Below are 27,488 nucleotides of genomic sequence, written 5' to 3'. Positions count from 1 at the left end.
GTAATTTCATCCAAAATCTTCTAAACTTAGAACCTTCAACTGGTTTAACAAATAATACATTTGACACCATGGTTATTTTTTTTACAGATAATATTTAATGTTCCCGATAAAAGAATCAAGAGCCAAAAACTATGATGACCAAAAGAAAAATAATTAGGCAATTAAGCGAAAATGTACAGAGTGGCGACTTAAGCATTGATTTCAGTAATTCAGTCGATGGAGAAGACGAGTGACAACTGGAGGAAAGGCGTTGAGCAGCCCATGGAAATATCTAATGCGATACACAGCGATTTAATAGCAGAGCAGAGCCTGTATCTTCAATAAAACCAACCAACATATTTTTTTCCAAAGAGCCAACCTTCGAGAAAATTCCCATTAAATTACAAGATGAAAATTAATAGCGAAAATCAAGGTCCTGCCGAGGTGGTGGACCAGGACCACTGCAGGCAGGAAATATTTTCGGTGGACCCAAAATATGCAAACTAATCGCGTCCTCTTAGAGTATTTTCCTAGTATTTCTCAGGATCTACAGGAAAATAGAAATGTGGAATCAGAATGATAATTATATGGCACTTGATGATGATCAATCATTCTTCGCTTCAAGAGTCGGAAGTCTAACCTTCACCATGAAAACAACCTTCGAGCTGGTTACAGCAATAGTGGGAATGACAACTCCTCTTGACCTTTGTCCGCTCAAGTGCATTATTATCATGACGTGCAATACCGTATCACACATTTTTAATAAATCATTCAAATTCATCATAACAAATAAATTCTCGCCGCTAATAATTTAATGCGCTGCTAAAGCGTATTCTTAAAATTCGATTAGAAACCGTTTCAGCTACAGCTATTAGACGAATTGTTCCACAAAAATGGAGGTAAATATTTTTTTATCAATTTAGGACGTAATTTAAAGAATCCCTCCGGATTGACAAAACTCAATGTTCCCGCGGAAGCATAGAATTATTTTCTTATTGGGCTCCTGAGAAAACTGAAAATTGTGTTTCCAATAATCTTTGCGATAGTTGAGAGCGGGATTGCGACACAAAGATTGAGAAACAATAGTCTATACTGCACAGAAAAAACCTTTACTTATGCATCTAACGACTATAAGGAATTATTAAGATTAAATAAATATACTATTTGCAAAGAACCTCACACCTACCCCACCTCGGAGATTCTGAAACACACCATGAACTCTGCTTGGACCCAGTAGCGGATACAGAAAAAACTGAAGGGGGAAGGTCGCAAAATATTTCTTGAGCTACATTTACTTTTATCGTAATGAAAAATAAGTCGCTTATTTAAACTGATCATATACATACACAAGACAATGCCACCTTATGATATAAAAAAGTTACAATTGTAGTTCTGCAATGCTAGGCAATTCGAGCGGCTCCGCAAGGGGGAGGGGCGCCTCCTGCGCGCCCATATGTATCCGCCACTGCTTGAACCTTAAACGCCTGGAGGTCGAATATAGTTGCAGTGCAGACCAGCAGAGCTCATACGCTTTTCTAGTACTTTCTCCTCCAACTCCTTTTTCCGCGAAGTAAAATCCTAATATCTTGCCAAGACAGGTCTGCGTGGATGCGAAAATTGCGCAGTTTAAGTACGAACTACCTTCGCAGAGAACAAAAGCAGCGCTGCTTCTATTATCGAAAGAGCTACTTTCGCAATGATGCAAAAGTATATAGAACGTTGAAGTAAACGAACAAGTGAGTAATGCCACAAGAGCTTATTAGATGCAAGTCATATTCCACTTTTTTGTTTATTTTTCGTGAAATTGACAATCCCAAAAAAATTCAAATCAATGCTGGATTAATACAAATGGGGAGCTAGGGCGGGAAAGGAAGCCTTGAAAAGGGTGTAGGTCAGGCTGCGACATCGCGAGTTTCGGGAGATCAAGGCTGAGTACGAGTGCTGGCAACAAAATACTTCGAGCAGTGTTTTCAAAACTATAATTTGATATATTCTCCGTTACATATCCGCGATAGAATCCTTAAGTATCGATGATTAGGATTTTTGCAATGTTGCAGAGTAGAGAGCGAGTAAACTGAGGTATAGTTTACTTCTACTAAGTTACTGTACTGCTTTACAATAGAATTTAAAGTTCAGTGTTCCAAAATATTTGCTTAACATCAAATCTGCGATTACTTCCTCCCTCAGACAAGTAAATAGACGTCCATGCGGTTTCCTTGCACATACGGACGAGACCCAAACTCAAAAGCGGCAGCAGCCACCCCCGCTAAGTCTAGAGTGGCCTCCAAGCTGGTGCAGCAATTACAGCGGGGACTAATGAGACGCTAAATTTAACTCACTCTTGGTTCCCCATTATCTTGCTAAGACCCGTCGCAGACCCCCCCCCCCCAAAACGTCGCTAAGGGTGACCGAGGGCAGACCATCTTGAATCCGGAAGAAGAGTCGTTGCTTAGACATCGTGGGTTAAAAAATCTGTTCGTGAAAGTTGAGTACTAGTTAGGTTGCAGAGCGCATGAGTCATACATTATGCACGAATGCTCAGCAGAATTGACACTGAGTAAATCATATTTTAGAGGTGAATCGTTGATCGGGAGACCGCACTTTAATGAAGGAGAAAAGCTACAATTATTTAGATGTCAAAAAACTAACTTGAGTCACAAACTTTTCAACTCAAATAACGTGACCCACAAAGGCTTCAACCGTAAAATTGCACAGTAAATATACGGCATATCTCCAAACCTTGCTGAGCGAGATTTCTTACATCTTAACTCAGGGAAATCACTTATATTCACCGCTAAAAGCTTCACAAAAATGAAAATGTGTACAAACGTAAATTATAAATACCGACTAAAATTGGAGTACTTGGAATTCAGGACACAAATAATGAGAAATAATAATCAGAGTGGGGATGAATAATGAATTAATCGAGATGTTCCCACTGTGACACTTTTGTAACTGCTAACTTAAAAATACCATCAATTTCCACGCGTTTATTTTTTACAAAAAGTCTAGTTACATTACATTCAGCAATCAAAGAAGATAAAAAATGTAACGCCCGTAATAATGAAACAAAACATTGTTTGTTCAACATTACGTTCTCATTTCTCTATTACTTTCAATAAAATTTTTCACGGGGCACCGAACAAGAGGCAAGAAGCTAATATTAAACATTTAAAGAAGAAAATGAGCAACAAAATTTCTTTAAAGTAAAAACATTAAAATTTCGAAAGATATGGTTGACCTTAACCATAAATCCTTTGTTATTATGCTAATCATGTTCATTCCATTCAGTGGCGGATACATATTGGGCCCCCCTCCTTGCGGGGCCGCCCGCACTGCCTAAAATTGCAGAACCACAATTGTAACTTTTTTATATCATAAGATGGGATTGTCTTGTATATACGTATTATCAGTTCAAATAAAACTTTATTAGACTTTGCATGTAACTTGACTATTTGTCATTACAAAAGCAAAGGTAGCTCAAAATATCTTTTGCGCCCCCCCCCCCTCCCTTGAGTTTTTTTCTGTACCCGCAACTGATTCCATTCCATATTTGTTCACAAGACTAAATATCTTAACTAGAGAAAATTTTCAAGAAAGGCTCATTATGTAAAGTAATAAAAAAATATTTTCTGGCAGGTTCCATTAACAAAGAAAGATATAAAACCGTATTTTCGTACCATAAATTACTGATATTTCCAAGAAATATATGGTCTCTACAGAGAAAAATAAATATAAAAATACTTAGGGCAAAAATTCTACCACTAGGTACAAATTTCACCCCGTTACTGATATCGCAAATGCCTGAAATAATGTCATGGAACTAGCTCATGCGAAAATGTTGGGACTTTGAAAACAAAAAACCAACGCATCAACGCAATACCTCACGAAACTAAAATCAAATGGGACAAGGTATTAAAGAAAACGTAAGCGAGCACCTGAAGGCTTGAATGCGGCAAAGATTGTCAGCTACGACGAAGATGACGCGGGAATAGGCATAGGTAGCCCAGAAACAGGACTGGCAGATCCAAAATCCCAACTCATTTCGTCAGGATCACATTGTTTTCACTCAAGAAGAACACCCTAGACGAAACAAAGTCTTCTTGCGAATTACATGACGCGAAGGGATTCCTCCATTTCGACGCGAAGGGATTCCTCCATTTCGACGCGAATACGATCGTAATATTTCGTCCCTTTCATATCTGTGAATCAAACTCCGAGGTGTTGGAAAAACATATGGCCATGCGATTTAACCCGCAGAATAAATATAAACAAGAGACCCGCAGAATAAAACCAATTTCTCACGTAAGTTTTACTACGGTATAATTATAAAATCTCGTGAAAATTATTGAGGCAAAAAACTTATCATTCCAACGTATAAGTAATTGAGGCAGATAATGAAGGGCACGAGGAAAAAGAACATCAGGGAACTAAGTGAAATATTTTGGGAAAGGAAGAAGTGGAGGACTGCAGGGCCCATAGGATTGTATCACTATGAACGAGTGAAACTAATTATTCTTTTATTCACCATATTCAATCGTAAATTGAGACATACATGGACTCCAAAATACCTTTCGCATTAACAACCCGGCAGGCTACTTTTAGACCTACCTGAAGAATACATTTGTCAGTAATGCACGAACGTAAACACGAAGTCCAATGAGAATCAGCCTTTACAAACATCCACCATAATCAAGCGATGAAAAGCGTCGTGGTGCTAGGTGGGCGACGCGTAGCCCTTCAAGCGACATAACTACTAAATAATTTCACTCAGAGCAGAAAAAGGGCGGGTTGACGTAAACAAAGGCTTCGTGCGAATGACGCAACGCATAAGGGATTCCTCCATTTCGACGCATAGTCCCTAGAGCAGCATTTCAGACTGGGGAATGAGTGAGATCTCTGGTGGGATGGGAGGTTTGCGTCGAAAGTGCTGATAATCACCCGAGCGGTGGTCCTCATGGCAACGAAGCGGGATTCAGAGTCGAGTGAAAATCGGACGGCGGCGATGCCCCCGAAGCTCAGACAATAAACAAACCCTTATCAAGAGAGCCGGCAAACACGCGGCGACCACTGTATCACCTGTTGCCGGGGAACGACCATGTCAACGAAGAGTAAACATGAGGGAGGCACTGAGGATAAAAAGAGTATGTCAAAAACGAAAGTTCAGCCCCAAAAAGAGGAGCGCCAAGCGCATCAATTAGAGACAGGGGCATATGTAGAGGGGCGTAGGGGATCCCGAAATGATGAGAATGATGAAAAAATTAGTACCATAGTCTAAATTCATTTTTATACTTAAATGTGAACGAATATGGATTGCTAAGTATAAATACCACTTTACGCATTTCCGCGTCACCATGAGCCACATTTTAAATTGCTGCCCACTAGTCCCATTACATTAATTCATTCCATGTTTGAAAAATTTTAATTTATGGGCTGTTGATGTAATAATTGGATGGCATTTGAATTAAATTGGTTAGCATTTTAGATAATACCTATTCTCAATGACGTATATTGACCATACCATACCTATCTATTATTTAAAAATACTTCTATAAATATTTTGCATCTAAATACCTCGATAAAAAACATTCACCCGACGATGAGAGACTTCTTTACAGACACGCTTTTTTGCGAACGAGGCAGCATTTAACTCGGGCGGTTTCTACGAAGAAATTGATTCGATTCCACCACGGGAATTCAGAAATTGTTTACATCCAGCAACTTGTGACCACGAACTTTCCGCTGATATTATTCTCACTACCAGCAGCAATGTCAATTCAGCCCAGGGTTTCAACCATGCCAAAGTCAAATAAAAGAAAAATTTTGAAACGAAAAATAGCAGTTTACAAAATTCCATAAGTTAAAATCAGGCGAAAACTGTGAGATTGATTTTGGCTTTAAGATGTCGTCTCCTATTAGTTAAGTATTTTTATACCAAAAAGCAGCCTTTTATTTCAGCAAAAATACATTGTAAACAAGAATCTAAGTCTTAATGAGAAAGAAACTCCGCTTTTTTGTAACAATCTGTCCGTGATCACATTCAACATCCACATGATATTATTACCATTTACGAAGATTTATGAAAATTATTTACAATTATTTATTGTTATCATTACCATGAGATAACTTCCATACCAATAAATACTGGCACACGCTTCTGGCAAACATTGTCCATCAGCGCAAAAAAATAAATGTACATATCTTTAGATGAGCAGTTAAGAATTAATAGCAAAGTTTTGCCTAAAATATGTATCCACTAATAAGAAAAATTAATAATAAATCAATGTCATAAATTAAAAATATAATAAATTTGGAATTTCGATACTTATGAAGGCTCAAAATGTACCATTTTCTTTTTTGTGACCGTCTAAAAACCTTATTTGGACCCCTATAGCTCTAGCTGTAAGGGAAATACTGGTAAAGTAAAACCTCCTCCTGACTAGCAGGTATAGTTGCATTCTAACGTAAAGCTGAACGTTAATTTCACCGAGATATTACGAAACCGATTTCTTATGGGACAAAAACTTAAATTCTTTGTTTGGAGAACATTTTGAAAGTTGAGATACATTTTAAGAGCGATATGGTCGCGTCGCACAATGGTCCCAAATCTAAAAAAGCTGGCCAAAATTAATACTGTCAAAAGTGGATGTCCTTTGTTGATTTTGATTTTCTGAATCTGTTTTTGGCATTATTTTTACGATATTTTTTTTTCATTTTAGCATTTTTTGATCTGTTATTATTTAAACAATTTTTAGAAAATCTCGATATAGATGTCATTGCGATTGGCGATAACTCGGTGTTAATGGAGAGCTTAAAACAGTATAATTTTAAGGTAAAAGCTATATAAATAGTAGTTAAAATCTATGATAGAACTTACGATATGAAATGAGCGAGATTCGAACTCGCGACCATCAGCGTAGTCGGTGAGATACTAAAATCGGAAAAAAATACTAACACTTATTAATTTTTGGCTTTCACGTATTTGATAAGTCATTTAGAGGAAATAAATTGACTGTTATTAAGAAAATTGAGGAGATTAATGCTTGAATTTTAATAAAATCGCTTTCATGTATCACAAAAAACGAATTTAAAAGAATCGTCGTCCGATGTTACCCTATCGGACTCATTGTCGCTCCGCGAATCACTTAAAATTAGCAAATATTCACCTCACCTTATAGGCTGATCTCGATTTTTGGAACTCCCTATGCAATTAAAATGCATGATTCAGACATTAAAAGGAGTCTTACAAAGATAGCTTCATAATTTAACATTCTTAAGGATTTTCTTGTTCGCTTCTCTTGGAATTCCCTCATGTCTATGTTCCTGGCCTACAATGCTTCCTCCGTTAAAACTTCAATTGTAAGAAAGGATTCTTTGGCGATTGCTGTTCCATGTATCAGCACTTTATGTACCATGGGCAGCATGTAATACCAACCATAAAGCTAGATGTACAGCTCAGCTATTTCCATTCAATATTGGCTGAATGCTTCATTATTTATCTCATATCCGCAGGTTAGGGATATTAATATCACTGAAAGTCGATGGATAAGTCTTTTATCGATCCCTGTCATGAAAACTGCAAATCACATTAATAATTACATTTAATGTATATAAAGCATCTGTTCATATATTTTTCAAAATTATGGAAACAGGTCCAATATCTCATACTTATTGATTATAACTTTATATTTACACGTAATTTCATCTTGTCTGAAATGAAATCCTGAACTAAAACTCCACTATTAAAACCATGATGATTGAGATTAATGAATGATTATTTTTACACACTGCATATATATGTCGACTATGCATGCACGGTAATCATTTGCACTCACTAGATGTGAGAGGGAGATATTGATATACTTCTGGAGGGAATTTCAATTCATTCCGCAACCAGCATTTGAACGTCTCTTTGAAATGCTCATCTGTCCTCGAGCTTTGATTCCACTTTCTCAGATATTTTGGGAAAAAAAATCTTCGCATAAAATGCGTCAGAATATTTTTGGCATGCATCATTTCATTCAGTGGAAATATTGTTTCCAAATAATCTACGACATATTCCTTCTTCTTCGCTTATGAATATTCTTTTCTCTCTTTATTTTTACTGTACACCGCAAGGTACGAAATATTTGAGGCACCCATAATTCAAATTTAAGAGGTATATTTACGGCTGAAACGATGAATGTGATTTCAAAACGTTGTCTATTGTTAACCAATAAAAAACCGGTAATTATGAGTTGACATTGAATAAAAGATATGCAAGCTTAGATAGACTTGCCTCTGAGTTTCCGGCGTTTCCTGAACTTTGAATGCTAAACATTGGCAAACCAAGTGCTTTAATTATCTGGACAGGAGAACTTTCTCGAGTTAATGCTGACACAGTTTGGAGCACAGCACTTGTTCACTAAGAAAATCATTAAATAAAACTGAGTGATAAATATTCATTACATCCATGCAATGGCCGTGGTGAGGGAGGCCGTCATCCTCATTCCGTTATTATATGAGAAAAAATGCACTTACAAGATGCACGCACCCTTGGTGGGTTTAGACTAATTTTTCCCTCCGCATTCCATCCTATCTACGTCTACGGGCTGTTGAAATGATCCTGTGGTCCTGGGGCGGCAAGGGGATTAGGAAGCATGTATTTCTCTTAGCGCCAAGACCTTATTTCGGAATAACGCGCTGAAAACGCTGTACAGCATGTAAGGGATCTCATCTCAATAAAAATATGAGGAAATTTTTGCATAGGAAATCATTTAGTGGTTACTTTAAGTTTCTCGCATAGTGACTTATTTAGTCGCTTTTGATCACTCATAATTTTTCTCATTAAGAGCATGAAAACCGGCCCTCATTGGCTTCATGAATATTTGTAGGTGAGTGCACAAACGAGAAGTGTGCATACGATAGACGTGAAACACTTGATGTATGTAATCTCACAGAATGTAGAATTATTCTAAGTATACAACATGGGAGTTCAACCACCGATACAGAAATATTTTAGCGATAATGCCATTCGGTCTTCCCGCCTGCCAGCCGCCCTCAGACGGTGCACCGCTCAACTGAAAACCCTCTAAATGTCGGATAGGCAAGTATAAGCAAGTTTTTTTCTCCATCTTGTTGTATTTACTCTTCCCAAGGATTCTGCATAGGAATCTTCGAGGAGCACGGAGGAGCACAAAACTATATAGACATATTTTACTAAAAATAGGCCCAAAAATAGCTAATATTATAAATAATTAAATATTATTATAAGAAATTCTCAAACGAACAAAAATTAGCATACTATTATGAAAAAAATGCATACATACCGTATTAAAATTGACATATGAATCCCATTAAATTAAAATCTTTAATTAAGTTGAATTTCCCTAAAATCGACTATTTCTACGCGTCGGACGTTTTAGGCTGAACATGCCCATGTTTGATGGGTTGCACAGGTCAACATAATAATCACACAGACCTATCAGGTACAAAATATTATAGGCCATATCCTGTGGAATCCGAGTACATAATTCAAAACTTCCTCGTAAAAAAGTCGAAAAAATGACTTTTGGCCAGCTTTTTTTCGATTTGAAACCACTGTGCGTCGCCTGGATGACGGTAGAGTTTAAAAACCATCACAGCCTCGTCAACATATCTCGCAAAGAATAGCTGACATTAGCAAAGAATGGCTAATAAGCAATCACTCTGTCACACAATAAAAAAAACCGTGCAGAAAAAAATATAAGTAAAAAGGATGTACCAACCTGTACCGATGGGTCACACTTAACGCAAATATCTTGAAAGTTTCTTTTTCCAGGAGGCGGAAAGTCGACGATAGGAAACCTTTTCACGCGGTAGAGATCCGCCTCACGAACCTGCAAAAAGATATTTCTTAAGTTGAAAAATTACAATTTATTTTTCAAAATGAAATGAAAAGTCAATAAATTACAGTTCTGGAATTTCTGCATTATTAAAAATAACTATTTCTGCTATTTTAACTAGACAATAAACAATGTAATCAAAACGCAATGAATGATCAGAATTTTTTTGTAAGGAAGCTAATTATAACTATTAAATGTTTTCATTTAAATTATAGTACATGGATGGGATTAGATTTAATCCAAGGAATGCCCTCAGTGATAGCAAAATAATGCACTTTTTCTAGGCAGCAAACCAGAGTAGGTCATCCCATGATACAGATTTAATTCAAATAAAGACAAATTATTTCAAATCAATCGTATGAGGTTAATAAATTAATTAAATAACAAAATCAACAGCATAGGGATACTTCGTTGCAATCAATAACGCTCTTATTAAAATAAAATTTGAAGGATGTTACCGTCAATGAAGACCAACTTCACCGAATAGAGTCTGAATGTGAAACTTGTAAAGATATGACGATTTTTACACTAATTTAAGATACACGTAGATAAATATTTTTTCGAGAAGGCACAACGGTCAAAGAAAGTCATGTGCTAGGATTTCCATTACTAAAAAAGTCTAGCACAACGAATGTTTCAAAGATCCTCGTCGGAGAGGTTTCGCTATTATGGAAACAAGACCATGCGCGACCTATGGAACAGACGACAAACGGGCCTCTTATCTTAAAATGCTGCCAATGAACTCCTCACTTTTGACAAAGGGGACGACTGAATGAAAAAAAAACTCTGTCGAAAACGTTCCAAAAGCCGCCAAAGCCATGATATCATTCGCCTCTTATGAGTTGGTGTGACCTACAAATTCTAAACTGACCGATTCACAAGAGTGTAAATAAACACCTAACTGGTGAAAAGTAAAACAGTTAGCAATATTATTTAAGACTACAAATAATTTATTTGTAAGGGACAAAGTTAAAGATTAGTTTCAAAATAAATCCACGATTCTTTACTCGATACATAAAGGTGGCTGAGACCGTGAGTGCTAGTTATGGCGATGGTTACCATTAATGTTTTGAATTGCCACTGAGTCATTATTTCTTTCATAGACAATGAATTGAAAATCTTAAGCATTGCAATAAGATTCTGGCAATAGTGAATCATAGTCACTTGTCACAATTATTCGTAATGTTTGTCTGATGGCCTTCAACGGGCTCTCTGAGTATTTGTACATTATTTTTCAGAGCACTGTTTCAAATACGACAAAACATTGTGACGGTAATAAGGGTAAGCTGGTACTTATTACATCACGGTATGGTATTTAGAGGAGGCGACCGACTTTCGCGTCATGAAGGAAGGGTTTTTCAGGCTAACCCCATTAATTGAACCTGAAACCTAACAAAAACCGATGTGATTATCTCTAAAAATAATTTAAAAAAACAAAGCACGAGAGTACCTACCTTTCTCGAAAGTTGATTTTTCTTTATTCCACTTATGGGAATTAGTGTCCACCGTAATAGAACTAATGAAACTACAGGCTAAGATTATTAAACGCCAGAGTTTCAACCGCTAAAAGGATATATACTAAATCATCGAAAAATCTCACACAAATTAAAGAAGAAAAATAATTTCCCATAGATAAATTCAGCACAGATGTTGATTAAAAGGGGCATTTCTTTTCCCTGCACTCGAAGAAAGTTACATCTTAAGAAGAAAACGGCTTGAAACACCCGTAAATTCTTTCCACGCAAGGTTTTCACTAATTGCGGATGCAAAGGGAGCACACAGCCAATGCATCCGCTGCAATTGTTGTCTTTTCATGACAAGATTAAAATGGTGGATGCTTCCGTGCTGCTTCACCGAGAGAAATCACGCTATGAAAACGTACCGTTCTGAGGACATGGGGAGAGAGTATCTTTCCCTTCCTAAAAGCTTAAAACCAGGGCAGCAGGATGGAAATCTAGACCACCAAAGCGTTTGAAACGACAAATTCCAGAGGTACTTAGGCCGAAAAGAAACGTAAATATTTGAATCACTTCCGAAATTAAAATTAACCAGAGGGTACTTAGGATTGATATGATTAAATGCCTCATCAGAACAAGGTCGCGGCGGAAAAAACGTGGGGGTTATTAATGAGAGGAGTAACATTTCAGTTTCAGGGGGGAACACTTAAGGCCGTATCATCGAAACATTTTGGAGGGTTCGAACCACACCGTTCGAAACCGTCTTGCATCACAAGACTACTTCAATTCAGCGGGTTCACGTTAAAGGGTTATAACAACTCACCAGTTGGCGCGGCTGAAGACGAAGTACGCGAATATGCTAAGGGCTATTGCAGTTTCAGCTAAATTTTTAAAAATTTTAAGTAGCCCTTCCAATTGCGGCATGTCAATTTCTCCTGGCGATATTTTGATACAGAAAAAGTGATAGAAATCAGAGTGCTCGAAATCTAGACGTCCATTTCAGATTTTCGCCATAACGACCATAGACAGGAGAGAGTCAACATATTCTTAACCGATTCTCGAGTGCGACAACCGACGATAGGCAAGTGGAACGATCCAAGAATACTCCGCCGGCTACGCAGCTGGCTGTTTATACACCGGCCTAAAGGAGAGTACATACACATTTTTTACTACGTTGTAATCGCTTCGGCATAAGCATTGTTAAATATTACAGCTAGTTCTTCACCCATAATAATTAACGATATATTACAAGAAGTGCGCGGTATTTAAACAGAAACTGCTTGAATATTATAAGGCTCAAACAAAAATGCGTAGGACCGCGTGTTGACATGAAATTTATGACTTAATTCCCAGGATCCGAGGATTATCGATGGCCATTTAAAATTATTTCGACAACAGCCTTCCGATAAGCACAGGATATATGTAATAAATAGCTATTTATTGAAAATTCAAAAACTTCTCATTAGAAAATAAACCATATTAAATGTTTACATCGTTAAATATTTCCCTCGTAAGAAAATATACGACAGTATTCTAAGACAGGAAAAATTGAGGTAGAATTATATGGGTGCTTATAGTCTTAACGGAAATCTTGATTGATTTTTAAAGAGAATTTCGCGACTTACTACAACTTTAAGCTCCGAACTTAAGTGTTCATCGTCATTTGAACGCAACTGAACATGGAAAAGCCGCGGGGGACAAACACTAGCTATAGCGTACCAGTGAAATCAATGCTTGTGCTTACTTTGAATGAGTCATGAAGAGGTCATATTTTTTGGGATGAATTTCAATTAAATTTTTTCGCACAGGTCATAGCAAGTCGAATGAGACAGCATAAATAGTATTCCTTCGTCAAAATAAAAACAATGACATTCAGCAGTTAATTTTGGACTATCGCTGTGTCGGTGCATAGACTGAAAAATAAATATGAAATTTTGAAAGATATTTTCATAGGCTATCAGTGGGCTGAATAAACATTATTTGAGAGAAACAATAAATGTATTTCTTAACGACACCAATGCTAATGTGTAACCGAAACCTCAATTTTCCTCATAAACACCAGAAACAAGTACTTCATTAAATTTCATTGAACAGACAAATGATGACAGAATCTCCCAGAATAAATAAGCAATTAAAAGTATGATCCTTCAGGACTGTAATAAACCTGCCTTTGTATGACTTAAAAAATGAATTTCAGGTTAAGTATTTCAATTATTTCTTTGGCGTTTCAAATACGAGAGAACCAATGCACTTTTATCTATGATTTCAGAATAATTATCATTAATTACTTACTATAATGATCAGAATAAAATATGCAAATTGTGATGACAAGTGAAGCCAAATGAACACAAAGTGAAATGAAATTTTTCATTAATATAAAACTCGTAAGCATAATTCTTCAGAAAAAATTAAGCACGAAAAAGTATTGTGAAGAGTTGATAACCGAAAAGACCGCCAATAAGACTGATCCTGAGGATAAAGTCTTTCATGAACTGGTTAGAAACCTTGAAAAGTTTTCGACCGAAAACCAGCTAACCAGAATGCAATAAAAATGAGGAAGAGCTCAACTGCCTGCTTTCACTTAGAAGCTTTGAAATCCTGTGGGTCACAATCGATCAATCAAGACCCCTAAAACATTCATTCCTCCAGAAAAGAAAGGAAGATACGTATGGAATATGCAGCAGAAAATGGTTTACTCGAGAATGATAATAAAGCTACAAATCACACTGAGTATTACAATTGTTACTAAGCCCATGAAGTCCACGTATCTATGCGGTGGTTTATAAAAAGTAAATCAAAGAAATAAGTAAATATCCCTGCACTCAATATAGGCTATGTGCAAATACTTGGAAGATCTTGGCACTACAGGACATAAATTAATAGCGCCATTACAAAAGAACGCTGAAAAGGCTAATATTATTATTTCACGCCCGCCCTTTAATTCAACGAGTGATATAATTGCTCAGATTACGAGCTATTCTGACTTACACTCGAAAATAATCAAGTAGTGTACATTAGAATTGAAGGACATACTTCTTTTGCAAAAATCTCACCGGTAAGTTCAGAATCAATTGGATAATTTTTTAACTATCTAATGAATGCTTACCACAATAAGCGCGGGTAATAAGCACTATCCTGCATATGAAGGGCACAACATTAGCTTATGTAATATTCACGTTACGTAAAATATATATCATATGGGGAGGTTGCAAAGAAAGTCTGTGTAATTCTTATTTTTGAGGTGACAACGATAATGAAAACTTAAACTTCATCAACAAACTGAAATGTAGTCATCGCTTGGCGCCAAATACTTCAGGTGACGATAGTGCTGAAAATCACATCTATTTACCTTAAGTATTTCATGAATTGTGTCATGAATTACAGTGGCCGTTGTTTTTGCAATAACCGTGAAATCAAAAATACAGCTAGCGACGAGCAAAACTAATCATCGTGTCTCCAACATGAGCAATGTATCAGTGCGTTTATTTACTTATCAAAGTAATTTTTTTTTCTCAATCAAAACAGGGATAATTTTAATCGCATATTCATTAATTCATTTTCACGCGAATTTGGGAGCACCCTAAATTCCTTGATTGCTAAGAAAATGCTTCGGTGCTCACTATCACAGGTTGAGAAGTTTTTCATCCATGCCACTAAACAACGAAAAAGTACAGGTAGCGAATAAAATATGAATAGAACAACACCACATTCAGCGACCTCGTAGTTGAAAGTATCGAGTGAAAGTTTGCGGGAGGTGATTCAATAGACGCACACAGGACCGGCAACCACTTCCCACCTCTGTACCTACATCACGTGGTCGCCAAGCGGCGCGCACCCGCACCAAGTGCAACTCCCACCAGAATGCACGCACGGGATCGCGAGAAAATATCGCGCCTCTTTAGATGACCGTTTACCTGGTTTACCTCATTCTGAATGGCGACCGCGTGAGTACTTCACGCCTTAACATTTACGACCATGTATGAGACAACAGCCAGTCGAGGATTTCAGACCACGTTCGGTCCCCACTGTCCAGTAGTTAAGTTATAATCGGAAGAAAGTGGTGAATTTGTAATTTATCGCGAATTGATGCCATAACTTAGAGACTACTTCCCATGTTCATGTTCACTAATGACTAGGTAAACAACTGAAGACGAAGGATATTTAAAACCTTCACGCTATTTCCCGCCACAGCTTGACGAATATTTTCTTCTTTGACCGATTACTGAGAAAATGCCTGATGACTGATAATTTTTGTAATTTTTAAATTATTTTAGCCGTAATATAATGAGTATTTCCTACGCTGATATCTGCCTAAATGCCTGGTGACAGAATGAAAATTTTGCGTAACATAAATAATCGAACCCGATTACTAAGAAACTTTGGTATCATAAAAAAAAACAAGTTTTTCTCAAAACCATGCAAAAAAGGGGCACAATTGGAAGAGGGATAGTGTAGGCCTGATTTTTTAAAGATAACTTAGCATTTTTCAACGGGAACATTTTATTTTTACAAATCACCTCACGTTTAAAAAAAGTGAGAGGTATAATGGCTGGCAAAAGAAGAAGAATAAGAGCATTTCAGAAGAAAAAGAGAGGCAGTGTGTTTTTAATTTAAACAGTCATTAAATACACCAGAAAGAAAGGTGGGGGGAAAGCAGAGATGGAATAGAGTAAGGGGTTGGCACTCACCGGGATGGGGGCTAATGAGTTGCATAGGAGATGGGACGGGGCCGGTAACATCGTTGGGAAGATCGCAATCACTCATCAGTACACACTCCTTAAGGCTTTTCCATCGAAGTTGTCCCCATTGAATTATGCTTTCCAACAAGTGTGAGCGATTTGGGGTTATCCAGCAAAGTAACACCATTAACGCGAGGCTAGACGCTAGTCAAGTAGGTCAAATGCTATGTCTATTGCTAAGTCTATTGCTATGATTCTTCTATCAATACTAAACAGATAACCAATCTGAAAACCCTCTAATTAACTTTTTCTGCTAAAATGAACAGCTTTCCTGTGAATTCCTCTTTAAATTTTATTAGTGAGACACTTTGGAAGATCTATAATGGTGGAGCGAGACTAAAAATTTGTATTCGTCATGGAAAGGCTACGGAAAAACTTGGACAACCTGACTCCATCGCTCACTCGTGTTTCAATTTCAAAGCTAACTCAGTAAGTAAGGGCACCTCGTTCTACGCCGTATAAATGAATAAAAACAGAAAAATCCGCAATGAGGGACAATGGGCTCAGTTTAACACTTTGGGGATTGGGAAATTTTATCTTAATTCGAAATGACCGCACGTCGTAAATTTATGAAATGCTTACAATAAAATTCGAATCATCGCTTTTAAATTAACTTATAGCTTTAACGCAACACAAATTCTTACACGGAGTTAGATTTAAGAGTTAAGAAGCAGTTCAGTGTATTACTTATTTACACTCCTGCCTTTTTGCCGATACACGATTGCAGGCGAAAGATTTCTAAACAAACCTTCCATAAAAGGTAGGAAGGTAAAAATGATTTTATTTTCATTGATTGTGATGGCAATGACGTTTTATTTTTTTACGTTCTTTTTTCCGTTAATGCCCTTTCTAATGTGCAATGTTATGTTGTTATCTTCTAATCACCAGAGGATTTAATTGCGCATTATATTGGATATTAAAGCTGTTTGGAGATCTTTGTGTATCCCGGCTCATTAAAACTTCAAAGAGAGGTATTCCAGAAGTGGTATCATCCGCGATCATGATAAATAATCTTCCGATAAAATTCGCCATACTAGCCCCAATTCATGCGAAGGATCTCCAATTTGCGTATTTGCACTAGATATTGATATTCATTTTTTACGTAATTCGTAATTCTATTGTTTGTATCATCCCCTCTTAAGCTTGCGAAGGGAAACCGCAATCACACCTTATTCATATTTCAAGAAATTGGTTGAGTAATGTAAAAAATAATTGAGAAAAGTTTAAAAAAATATCTATCAAGGCAACTGATTAGCCTGGTCGATAGAGTCTGCTATTACGCGTGGGGGGCACGTGTTCAATACCCTACGCAGGCACATTTCTTCTCCGAAGTTTGTGTTTGTGTTTTTATTTTGAGGAAACCTACATTTAACTCCTAATTTTATGACTTTCAATCAGAAAAATGGTTTTCTGGGTGGAAAATATTTCATTGGCTCACGCGGCATCGGTTTTATTATGCGTTTGATCTTGGTTGTTTTATCAAACTAATGGGTGCCAGGTAGACAGTATTTATCGAACTACATTTATCAAACTTGTTTGGTAAAAGTAACAGAAATATTCAATGCTCCGTATGAATCCAAATTGCGATGAGTTTGATTAGAAACTGGTATTTTTAACTATACTTTTTGCAGCGTTCACTCGCTTTATGCAATGCTTTATCAATAAAATGTAGTTAACTGCAGTTCATTGTATTTGCATTGCGTAAAGTCGTTATGTTAAGATATTAAGTATGAATTGAATGTTGCAGTGGAATATGCTATAAACGTTTTTTGTATTTGAATTGAATAATATAGAGACTTTGTCTGAGTTGTAGAAATTTATTTTATTTTTTAAGTCCCTCAGAAAAAAGTTTATCTACTATAAAAATTTATTTCCATATTGTAACCTGCGTACCGTACACTCGTTTTACTTGAAACTTGAAATATTGCTTATATCTATTCTAGCCAACTGAAAAGTAAACGATCCCCAAGTAACAAATGGCAGACAAAAAGTACATGACCTTCCAAATTGACCGTAACAGGCCGCAGGCCTTTCCCGGGGGGTCTGGGGCAAAAGCGAGTTATTAAACGTAGTAATTTATTACTACTATTAAATCAGCCGAAAACAATAAGGGGGAGTATATGACACCTGACCAGTTCAATACAATTTCCTCTTTTCATCAATTTAGGATTCTAAGCCAGGTATTCCAAATGAAAACCTGAATCCAAAACCTGAATCGCTCCAATTATTATCTATTTGATCGACTAATGACAAAAACCCACAAGATTAGATTTTTTCTACCCACAATTCATTAAAGCCATTATATTCAAGAAATATAAACCGACTCCAAGAGTTTTCAGAAGAAGAAATACAGTCAAGGCATCGACTCATCCGATCTTTAACCTTTGCCATGGATTATAATTTATAGACATCAGCTGTTGTTCAAGGAGAAAAATATTATTTCCTTTCAAGATTGAATCGCTAACGTTTGTAAATACGACCCACCCCAACATGCACACCAAACAAGAGAGATTCGATTTAGACAGTTTTGAAAGATTTATTCTTTCATAGATAATGAATTTAACACAGGAATCGTAACAATTATTGGAGAAACAACGGGAGCATTAATGAATAAGTGGATTAATACTCTGAGAGAGTTCTGCCTTCAATGATGTGCGGATAGGCCAAGCTGACGGCGAAAACTTACGGAAGATTTTGTGGAGCGGAAAATGACAATGCTGTCTACCTCATTACGATAGCATAGTATTCATCATTGACTCATGGACAGGGGGAGTGATGCCAATGAGTTTAAATAAAAGATACAAGATCAAACTCTTGCTCCGAGATTGTGGAATTGTCACCAAGAACTTAACGAATATCATTTTCGTAGAAATTTTCTCATTACGTATTGAAGGTACACTACCTACATGCATATAAAAGTACCTGCATTGAAGGAATTTGCATTAGTTTAACCCAACTTAACATTGAGGGATGACATACATAGATTTGTTGAGGTATGGTTTTCTAGGCTATACATTTTTCGAAACAATATTTTTAAACGTCCAAAATACGGCAAAACGGCAATACCTGAGTTTGCGAACAAAATATATAGGCTTTAACTTGGACATATTCACAGTTAAAACGAAAAACAGATATAAGGTGTTTTACAAAACAAGAGCCATGATGGAAACAAGGCAAATCAACGCAAGCACCTCACTTGCATACATTTAGAGTCCTTTGTTAAAAATACCATGATTAAATCTAAAATACGTTACTTTAAGAAAACGACACTAAATGCTGTCATGACATACATATAGAAGTACCTGCATTGAAGGAATTTGCTTAGCTTAACCCAACTTAACGTTGAGGGATGACATACATAGATTTTTTTTAATGAGGAGTTGAAATTACGAAATTGTTTTCAGCGATGTCGCTGCGGCCGAGTTCCCTCAACTAAACAGAATGAGCCCATTGAGAAATAGTATAATCTCAGAGGCAAAAATCTGAAAATTTTAAAATTATTAGTCGAGATTTCAAAACATTTGCAAAGTTCCGATTTGAACTTTGGCAATGACGCACGAGAACGAGTGGCTACGACAAACTAAGCGTATGCTGATTGATGGAAAGCACGTCCAACTGCAATAGAGTAGACATAGGCCATTGGCGTCTAAAAATAATGATCAAAATACTGAAACGTCGAATAAATCAACACAAATTTTGAAACAGAATCTTAAACAAGACTTCTGTGAAGAAATATAAAAGGATGGTGGGTTAGCAATTATGAGGACGCATTACTCTCCCTCGACCGGTCATTTATCGCTACCGATTACATATTAAAAAATCAATCTATCCCACTGAAACTTTAAAAGTAAATAGAAGGGTAGAGTAGTCACGTGTCTACATTTACCTTTATCTCAAATACGATTTTTTTATCTCCCCATTTTCCCGGAAGAAAACTTTTCATTTTTCAAAGATATAGACAAATATTTACAGGGGCCTATTCTACATGTCATAAAAATGTCAATATGATAGCGTGCGTTTCAATCAAGAAGGTAATACATCATGAAAAAACATAAAACGCTACTGGTCGAGCGGGAGTGATGCGTCTTCTTAAGGGCACCTGTCTGAACTAAAAACTCCCTTCGAGGTGAATTGAAAGAAAAGAAGGAAGGAATGAAAGTAAGGAGAAAGAAAATCTGGCTAACGCATTGGCCAACAAACAAAATGAAATATGTCGTATAGGTAGCCGAAAAAAGTAATGCCTCATACAACGAACTCCATGCAACAATTTATGACCAACCCATATGGAAATCAAACAAGGAAAGAGATTTCGCAGCAAAATTCCAGCTGGTACCGGACTTGGAATCCACTGAGAACCAAAACTCAAACAACTGCACCGCTAGAATACCCAAGGCAATGGCAAGGGCAATGGTAATTAGGACAAAATGAATGAATCACGATACGACGCAATATATCCACCATGCTGAACGCAATAAACTGTACGGCCCTACGTTGGTTCAACGACAGAGGACAATTTAAACTTGGTATTTATATTAATAAAAAAAACATCAAAAAACGAACTCGATGAAAAATCACATAAAGCCATGCCAAAGATGGTGAAAATTCCACCCAGGCGGGATATGAACCCTAGCCTTTGAATTATCAAGCGGAAATTGCACCCCATCAGCCGCCGAGCCGGTTTAAGTGAGCTGACGGATTAAACGAAGGAAAGAATCAAAGCAGCAGGTGTCCTCTGATAATTATGCGTTCGGACACACAGCAGCGTGATTGTTACGACATACCTGCCCAGGCAGGTCAACCTTCGAATGGGGGGGATTATTTTCTAGCCTCTACGCAAGTCTAAGGGAAGGGAAGCGAGTAGGTCAACAAACGAGTACGCCGCGCGGATGCAATATCACAACATTGAAGACCGCTCGGCAAGCATTTGCTCACAGAAGATACGTTCATGAGGAACCATAGTTTCAAGATCACTAGGGATGAAGATAACCGGTGTGCGGAAAACCTGGGATTAATGAGTAGATACTATAAACAAGTGCTAATAAATGTCCAAGTTCGAAATATTATTGAACACTGAAAAGAGTGAAGTAAACTAAAATCATTATTATATCCGTTCTCATCACTGGATTTAAAATACTACTAATACTGCAATACAAGTAAAGCGAAATGGAGACAAAACTCATTAATTCGTTCCTTACTCATTGAGGAAATTACCTCCGCAGGTTCCGCCGGAAATTAATGAATAATCAAACATACAACAATTCCTAAAACGGATTAAAAATCTAGCGAGCACATGAAGATACTTCAATACATCGCATAACCCTTGGATGATGTAAATAGAGGTAAGTGGCTCACAAACTCTCCATTAATAATTAATATTAATTCTTATTGTAATTACAATTACAATAAGAAAAATGCTCTGAATGACTTACGTAGTGAATTTAATGTATATTACGTTGATCAACGATTAAAGAAGTCCAATCATGGGATAAACCCTTATAGATAAATGCATTAAAAATTATGTTTTATTAACTATCAACAAGTTTTACAACGAAGGCTTCAATCTTACACTCACAATTAAGAAAGTCGTAGAATTTCTCTCATCTACTGGACTGGCAGCAAATACATACACCAGGAAATAACACGATGGCACAGAGACTTTCCCCTGGAATAACCCGATAACACCTCTCTTCGAAAGAGCTAATCGTCTTCGAGTCAGGATTACGCAGTTTGTTGGTAGTTTCACTTTCACCACTGGTTTTTACCAAAGGAAGTATGACCGAGAAAACTCTTTCCTAGCAATGAGAATGTACGTTTTCAATGATGACTCGAGTTGTAAGAAGCTTTGTGAGATTATATTTCATATTCAAAACACATACTACATAACTTATACCTTACGGTGTAATTACCAACTCCAGAATTTCAGAAGAGAAAAGTAATATTATATTACTTCAGTAGTCCGGTATGAAGAGTAGGCCAACAGGACAACGCTAAAACTCAAAAACTGTTTCGGATAGACAAGGGTAGAGCTTGCCTTGGACTAAAACTCAGGTTGGTAAGATTCATACATCCAGGGAAGTTACTTACCCAGGGGGCACGTGCTAAGCACATCGTAATTATTTCGATCGGTTTTCATTCCGACCGGTACATTCCTTGTAGTTGCAAATCAATGGCAATTTATTGGGCTTGAAATTTTCACTAAGACGACGCACTACGAGAGTTCATTTTGTCGTCAAAATGAAAATTTTCAAACACCAAAAACCGATTGTATTGCATTTAATCGGAATCAACCGTTCGGAATAAAAACCGATCGGAATAATTCCGAGTAGTTTCAAGCACATCCCCTAAGGACCACCTTGTCTATGAGAGGAATTCGGAAGTGATTAATGGCTTCACGCGATTAGCATTCTTAGTTCTGCACCACAAATTTCTGTCCTCGAGACCACCACGCTTCACGGAGAGTAAGTAACCCCAAAAAGGGTGATAGTGTTAACGTAACTTTCAATGCCTTATTTGATTAAATTGGAAGCGTGGTAGCCTAGTGAGTAGAGTGCTTGCCTGATGGTCGAGGGGTCCTGGATTCAAAGCCTGGATGAAACCTTAGGACACACCCCAAACAATATCCTTGAAGTGGGAACTGGCCCAGGGAAAGGAATTGGCCCCGCTACCTCGAATGTGTAAGATTCACCTGCTTGTGGCTTGCACCAAGAGAGTAATTAGGAAGTGCTTAGTACAGCGTGAGCTCTACCCTCACCTATCAAACCAACCTTCGAGCTGAATCACTGAGTGAAATTTGTATTAATGACTTCAGTGATATTAAAGAATATCAACGCCAGGGAAAATTTTTGCCCTGGCGTCAAGGCAATATAAACACACATTTAAACTCGATCACCCTGAAATTTCCATACCAAATCGTTGTACCAGGAGACCTTTTCCGCAAGAAAATCGACATTCAGGGAGAAGTGAAAATTCTAAGATTCTATTCATATGATTGTTGAGAAATAACAACAATAAAATTTTTACCCATCAAATTAATCTAAAATGTACTAAACGACGACAAGACGCAAAGAAATCCAATTTTCCGCAGAGTTGGGGTGCGTGAATCACGGACTACCTTCATTCAACCATAAACAACTTCACTCAACCACCAATGCCCAAATTTCCAAAAATCTCGACGGTTTCCACTCATTTCCCACGACGGGTCTCATATTCCAGGACATTACTCGGATTTCCAAGATTTCCTTGACTTGCGACAACCTTAAATACGTACAGGAGGAGGGTAAGGGGTTATTGATAATAGAGGTGCAGCCCGCTTACCTCCCTCTCGTTCGCGCGCATCGCCTCCCGCTGCCGCTCGGATCGTGAAGTGGGGCCATAGAGTTGAAGCGCGGCGGCCGCGGCATTGGAGCACGGCAGCGGCCGGTGGAGTACGGAGTTGGTGTCCAGTATCTGCGGCCGCAGGCCCGCCAACTTGGAGGCGTGGACAGCATCCGCCTTTGCAGTGGACACACCGGACGCGAAGATTGTGGGCGAATCGGAAATGGATGGCCCGAACGCCTCCTGGAGCCTCCCCAGGATGTCCACCATCGTGCGGCACCTATGCAAAAGTCAATGCCATGTTGAGTGGACTTCTTCAATTTCTTTTCTTTGGCTATAGATTACTGCTTCTATCAAGGGAACCATAAAAATGTATTTTGTTTATGTTATAATGAACACATGTTTTTAAATGTGTTAACTATGCCTACACTTATTGTATAAAATTCTGCCACGCACAAAACATGGCGCATGGCATGATGATTTCTTCTGAGGTGACTTTTTAACTTCATTCGTACATTAATTATAATATCTCTATTTGAACAAAAAAATGAATTTATTTTTAATCAAAAAATTTTTGATGAAACAATACAGCATAATTTTATCAACAAAAAATGACTTTAATGCATGCAACTGAAAACACACTATTTAATGACCTATAATAAATTATTGTAGATGATGTTAATCCATTATGCGCTGGCCATACCGCGGTGACAGGGATTATTTTTGGTCAAATCTTAAAATATGCAGGGTATTATTATTTCAGTAAGGGCCCCCGCGCACTGGCAACTTTTACAAAGCAACTATTTAGTTGCTTTGTGGATGTTCAAATGAATCACACGAAATTGACTGTGGCCCCGCGCACGGGCAACTTTTTAGTTGCCGCAACTGCCGTGTGTTCCATAGGGACTTCCTCAAAGCAACTAAATAGTTGCTTTGTGGATGTTCAAATGAAACACACGAAATTGACTGTGGCCCCGCGCACGGGCAACTTTTTAGTTGCCGCAACTGCCGTGTGTACCATTGGGACTTCCTCATAGCAACTAAATAGTTGCTTTGTAAAAGTTGCTAGTGCGCGGGGGTCCTAAGAGTATTTCACACCAAAATGACCGATCAGATTGTTAAAAGTAATTAATTGGTAGTCTAAAACTTCCATAACCTCCGTAATAATTTACTCCTATAACCATTCATCTCTCGTGAGAATTACTAAAACCTTAAATATTCCCCATTAACTTGAATCTAAATACCCTATTAGATATTCACTTAATTTATTACCACAAAAACCATTAACACTTCCGGGGTTTTCCTCAAATATGCATTCCTTAGGCTCCACACAACGACTCTAGGACGAAAAAAATAAACAACGATGTAGAAATTCATAGTGATAGTAAAATACTTCTTTTTTCCAATCGCGATAAAATATTAGCGACTTAAATAGGTAATGAAACACAATGTCAATCTGAAATATTTCTCAACCTTTTTCGAATGTATTCTCCTATATAGCCGCCCAGGATAAATGGAGTATAAATAATGCCTGGTCCACAGACCAATAGACGGAAAAAAACTGTTCATGACAAAAAAATATCAGTCATACCGATGGTAATATAAAGGTAACTATATTCAAATAGAAAAGTCTACCAGATATTACAAATCAGAACCAATAGTCTTCGCCATCATTCGCTGGGCAAATGTTTAGAGTTACTAATTTATACCTAACAGGTAGGTACATAAATCGAAATCACCCTATCTGTTATTCTCCAAAAACTGATAAATGAATTTTACCAAAAAAACTAACTCAAACTCCAAGCAATGGTAGGAAATTAACCCTTCACATTGAACTGAGAAAAGACCAAGAGCCTTTAAACGTCTATGATGATATGCATACATCAATTATTTTTCCCACTTAAAGTCACAAGTGGAGAAAATTTAAAAATCAGTCATGCTTACGAGCTGCAAAGAAAAAAATGGTAGTGAGATCAGACCGAGATAAAATGAACTCAAGTCGAATAAAAAGACCAGAATGAGTCTCACAAACAAGGAAGAAAACAATACGGGTTCCATTAGGCAAGGAATTGTCAATGCTTACTAGGGGAGTGGAAAAGAGATGTGAGGAAATTTATAACGTTGTTGATAAAATAAAGGCTTAAGGATCAAATTACTGGAATTGGGAATAACTTCAAGACATAGAATAGAATACCCGAAAGAGCATGCGGTCCAAGGCAATTTTAAACAGTGGAGAAATTACAGCAAAAGGGATCGATTCCTCTTAGAAACAAAATACCAACGTCCAGAATCGATATCAGTGATGAAACCAATCTTCGCATAATCACTGCTAAATACGGAAGATTAGTGCTGCTGCTTCTTATCTCGAAACCGTTACCAAAGGGGACAGTGGCAGGCTCTAACATTCTCAGGCGGATAAAACCAGTATCTACGCAAATATGTTTACTTTTATTTTTACAACATAAAGAGGTATTTTCCGATAGTATAAATTCAATCAAATACGCTCCACGGCATAAATTTTAATGCAGTTTTTATCTACTTTATAATGACACTTATTTTTAGAAAAATATCTCGAATTTCTAATTTTTTAGTTTATTTGAGAAGGTTCAACTCACGGGCTAAAAAAATACAAACTTTCATCGCCGTTAATAAGAATGTAGGAGCGATTAGACCGTATGGGTGGGCAATAAAATAACAGTTCATTTAGTCAGTCAAAGAATTTTATTCCACTTTTGCTTTATGCATCTTCAGAGATTCTAAGCACGACGGGGTAATTATCAGTAACTGCGACCCCCCAATTAAAAAAGTATCACCTAACTCCTCCGTTAATGAATTCTACAATCGACGTATGAGCCTAGTCGAAGGTGTAAATATCCTTTCTCGCCGGTCTTCGATCCGCCGTTTCCGGATGATATTCCATCATTTTATTTTGCCGTAGCGAAACTGGAGAGGCTTTGACGTGATGAAATAAGCCCATCAGTCATCTTGACTATCCAACCAATGAGAGAACAAGACGGGGGTGCTGATTCTTCCGCGTGCGCCGTTGCAACGACGCTTCATATTAAGGGGATGAAGAATATGATCGATATGACTTCTATTGCTGCTGGTTTTATTCATAAATGCTTTTTAAAACTTTTCCTACCATGTGTTTTCTGATAAAGTTCAGATTTTAAGAATCAAAGATTGTCGGAAAAGTTACCAAGTAATTTTTAGATAAGATTCTCAATCTGGGTGCTTATTTAGGTTGGATATTTCGGGAAATTTTCAGCATCAAAAGGTACTTATCTTGAAGAGATATTCATTAAGAGAGCTTGATTAGTCGAAATCAATTTACTAACTGATATGAGATGTAGCGTGCTAAAGATAATGTGTATTGCGGATGCTGCCGTGCACACAAACGCAAAAATGTTGAAAAATATGCTTACTTAATTTATTTTATTTATTTTTATTTATTATAATAAAGTGGTACACATACAGCAATACTGCCAACTAATGGTGCCCTTACAGTAGCTAAAAATTAAATAAATTAATTTGTAATTACAATTTGAAATAGAACAAAAAACAAAACAACAAACATTTATCCAGATCTATGTATAGTCAGTCTTTCATGCGTTAAATATGATGATGCCAGGTGAGTAAAATTTTTAATTGTCCAAGAAAACGGATAAGTATCACCCGGGAGAGAATTTATTAGAAAAGAAAGTCTACGGAATAGAGAGCGATTAATTACTGATAGCCTGAGTGTAGGCATGTGGAGTAAAGAGGTAGAACGGGTGAGGCGGTAAGGTACTCTGACGTTGAAGAAGGAAACAATATCAGGACTGTCGAAGTGGGAGTTAAGGGCATTGTAAATGAATTGGATGTCTGATTGAAGTCGGAGACGGGAGACACTAGGAAGGGATAAAGAGGATAAAACTGCACCAGTAGGTGCCTCGCGGGGATTTGGGTCTCTATATTTTACAATTTTTGCAAAAAAATTGTAACACCGTTAAGGGTGGCAAGATTAGTGGGGGCAGACAATGACCAAATTGGGGAGCAATAGATGATCACCGGAAGAACTATGGATGAGAAGTAGGATTGTAGTACTGGTGATATCAGTGAACCGGTAGAGTCATTCCAAGAGTGACATGGCTTTT

At 37.3% G+C, this 27,488-nt stretch overlaps 1 protein-coding gene across 5 annotated transcripts in view; it reads right to left on the bottom strand.

Moving 5' to 3' along the window:
* The window catches only part of LOC124153591 (glycerol-3-phosphate acyltransferase 1, mitochondrial), a 97,692-nt gene that overhangs the window by 24,045 nt on the left and 46,159 nt on the right, over positions 1-27,488 (bottom strand). For all 5 annotated transcript variants that reach the window (XM_046526862.1, XM_046526858.1, XM_046526859.1 and 2 more), the window contains 2 exons: positions 23,353-23,632; positions 9,726-9,836 (listed from right to left, as the gene is read on the bottom strand). In XM_046526862.1, the coding sequence (XP_046382818.1) occupies positions 9,726-9,836; positions 23,353-23,622 (381 nt within the window). In that variant the 5' untranslated portion in view covers positions 23,623-23,632. The remainder of the gene's footprint in view (positions 1-9,725; positions 9,837-23,352; positions 23,633-27,488) is intronic.

The sequence above is a fragment of the Ischnura elegans genome, chromosome 2, assembly GCF_921293095.1.
Source record: "Ischnura elegans chromosome 2, ioIscEleg1.1, whole genome shotgun sequence".
NCBI classification, from domain to species: domain Eukaryota; kingdom Metazoa; phylum Arthropoda; class Insecta; order Odonata; family Coenagrionidae; genus Ischnura; species Ischnura elegans.
The sequence above is the reverse complement of the archived record's forward strand: the minus strand, read 5'-3'. Positions and strand labels throughout refer to the sequence as shown.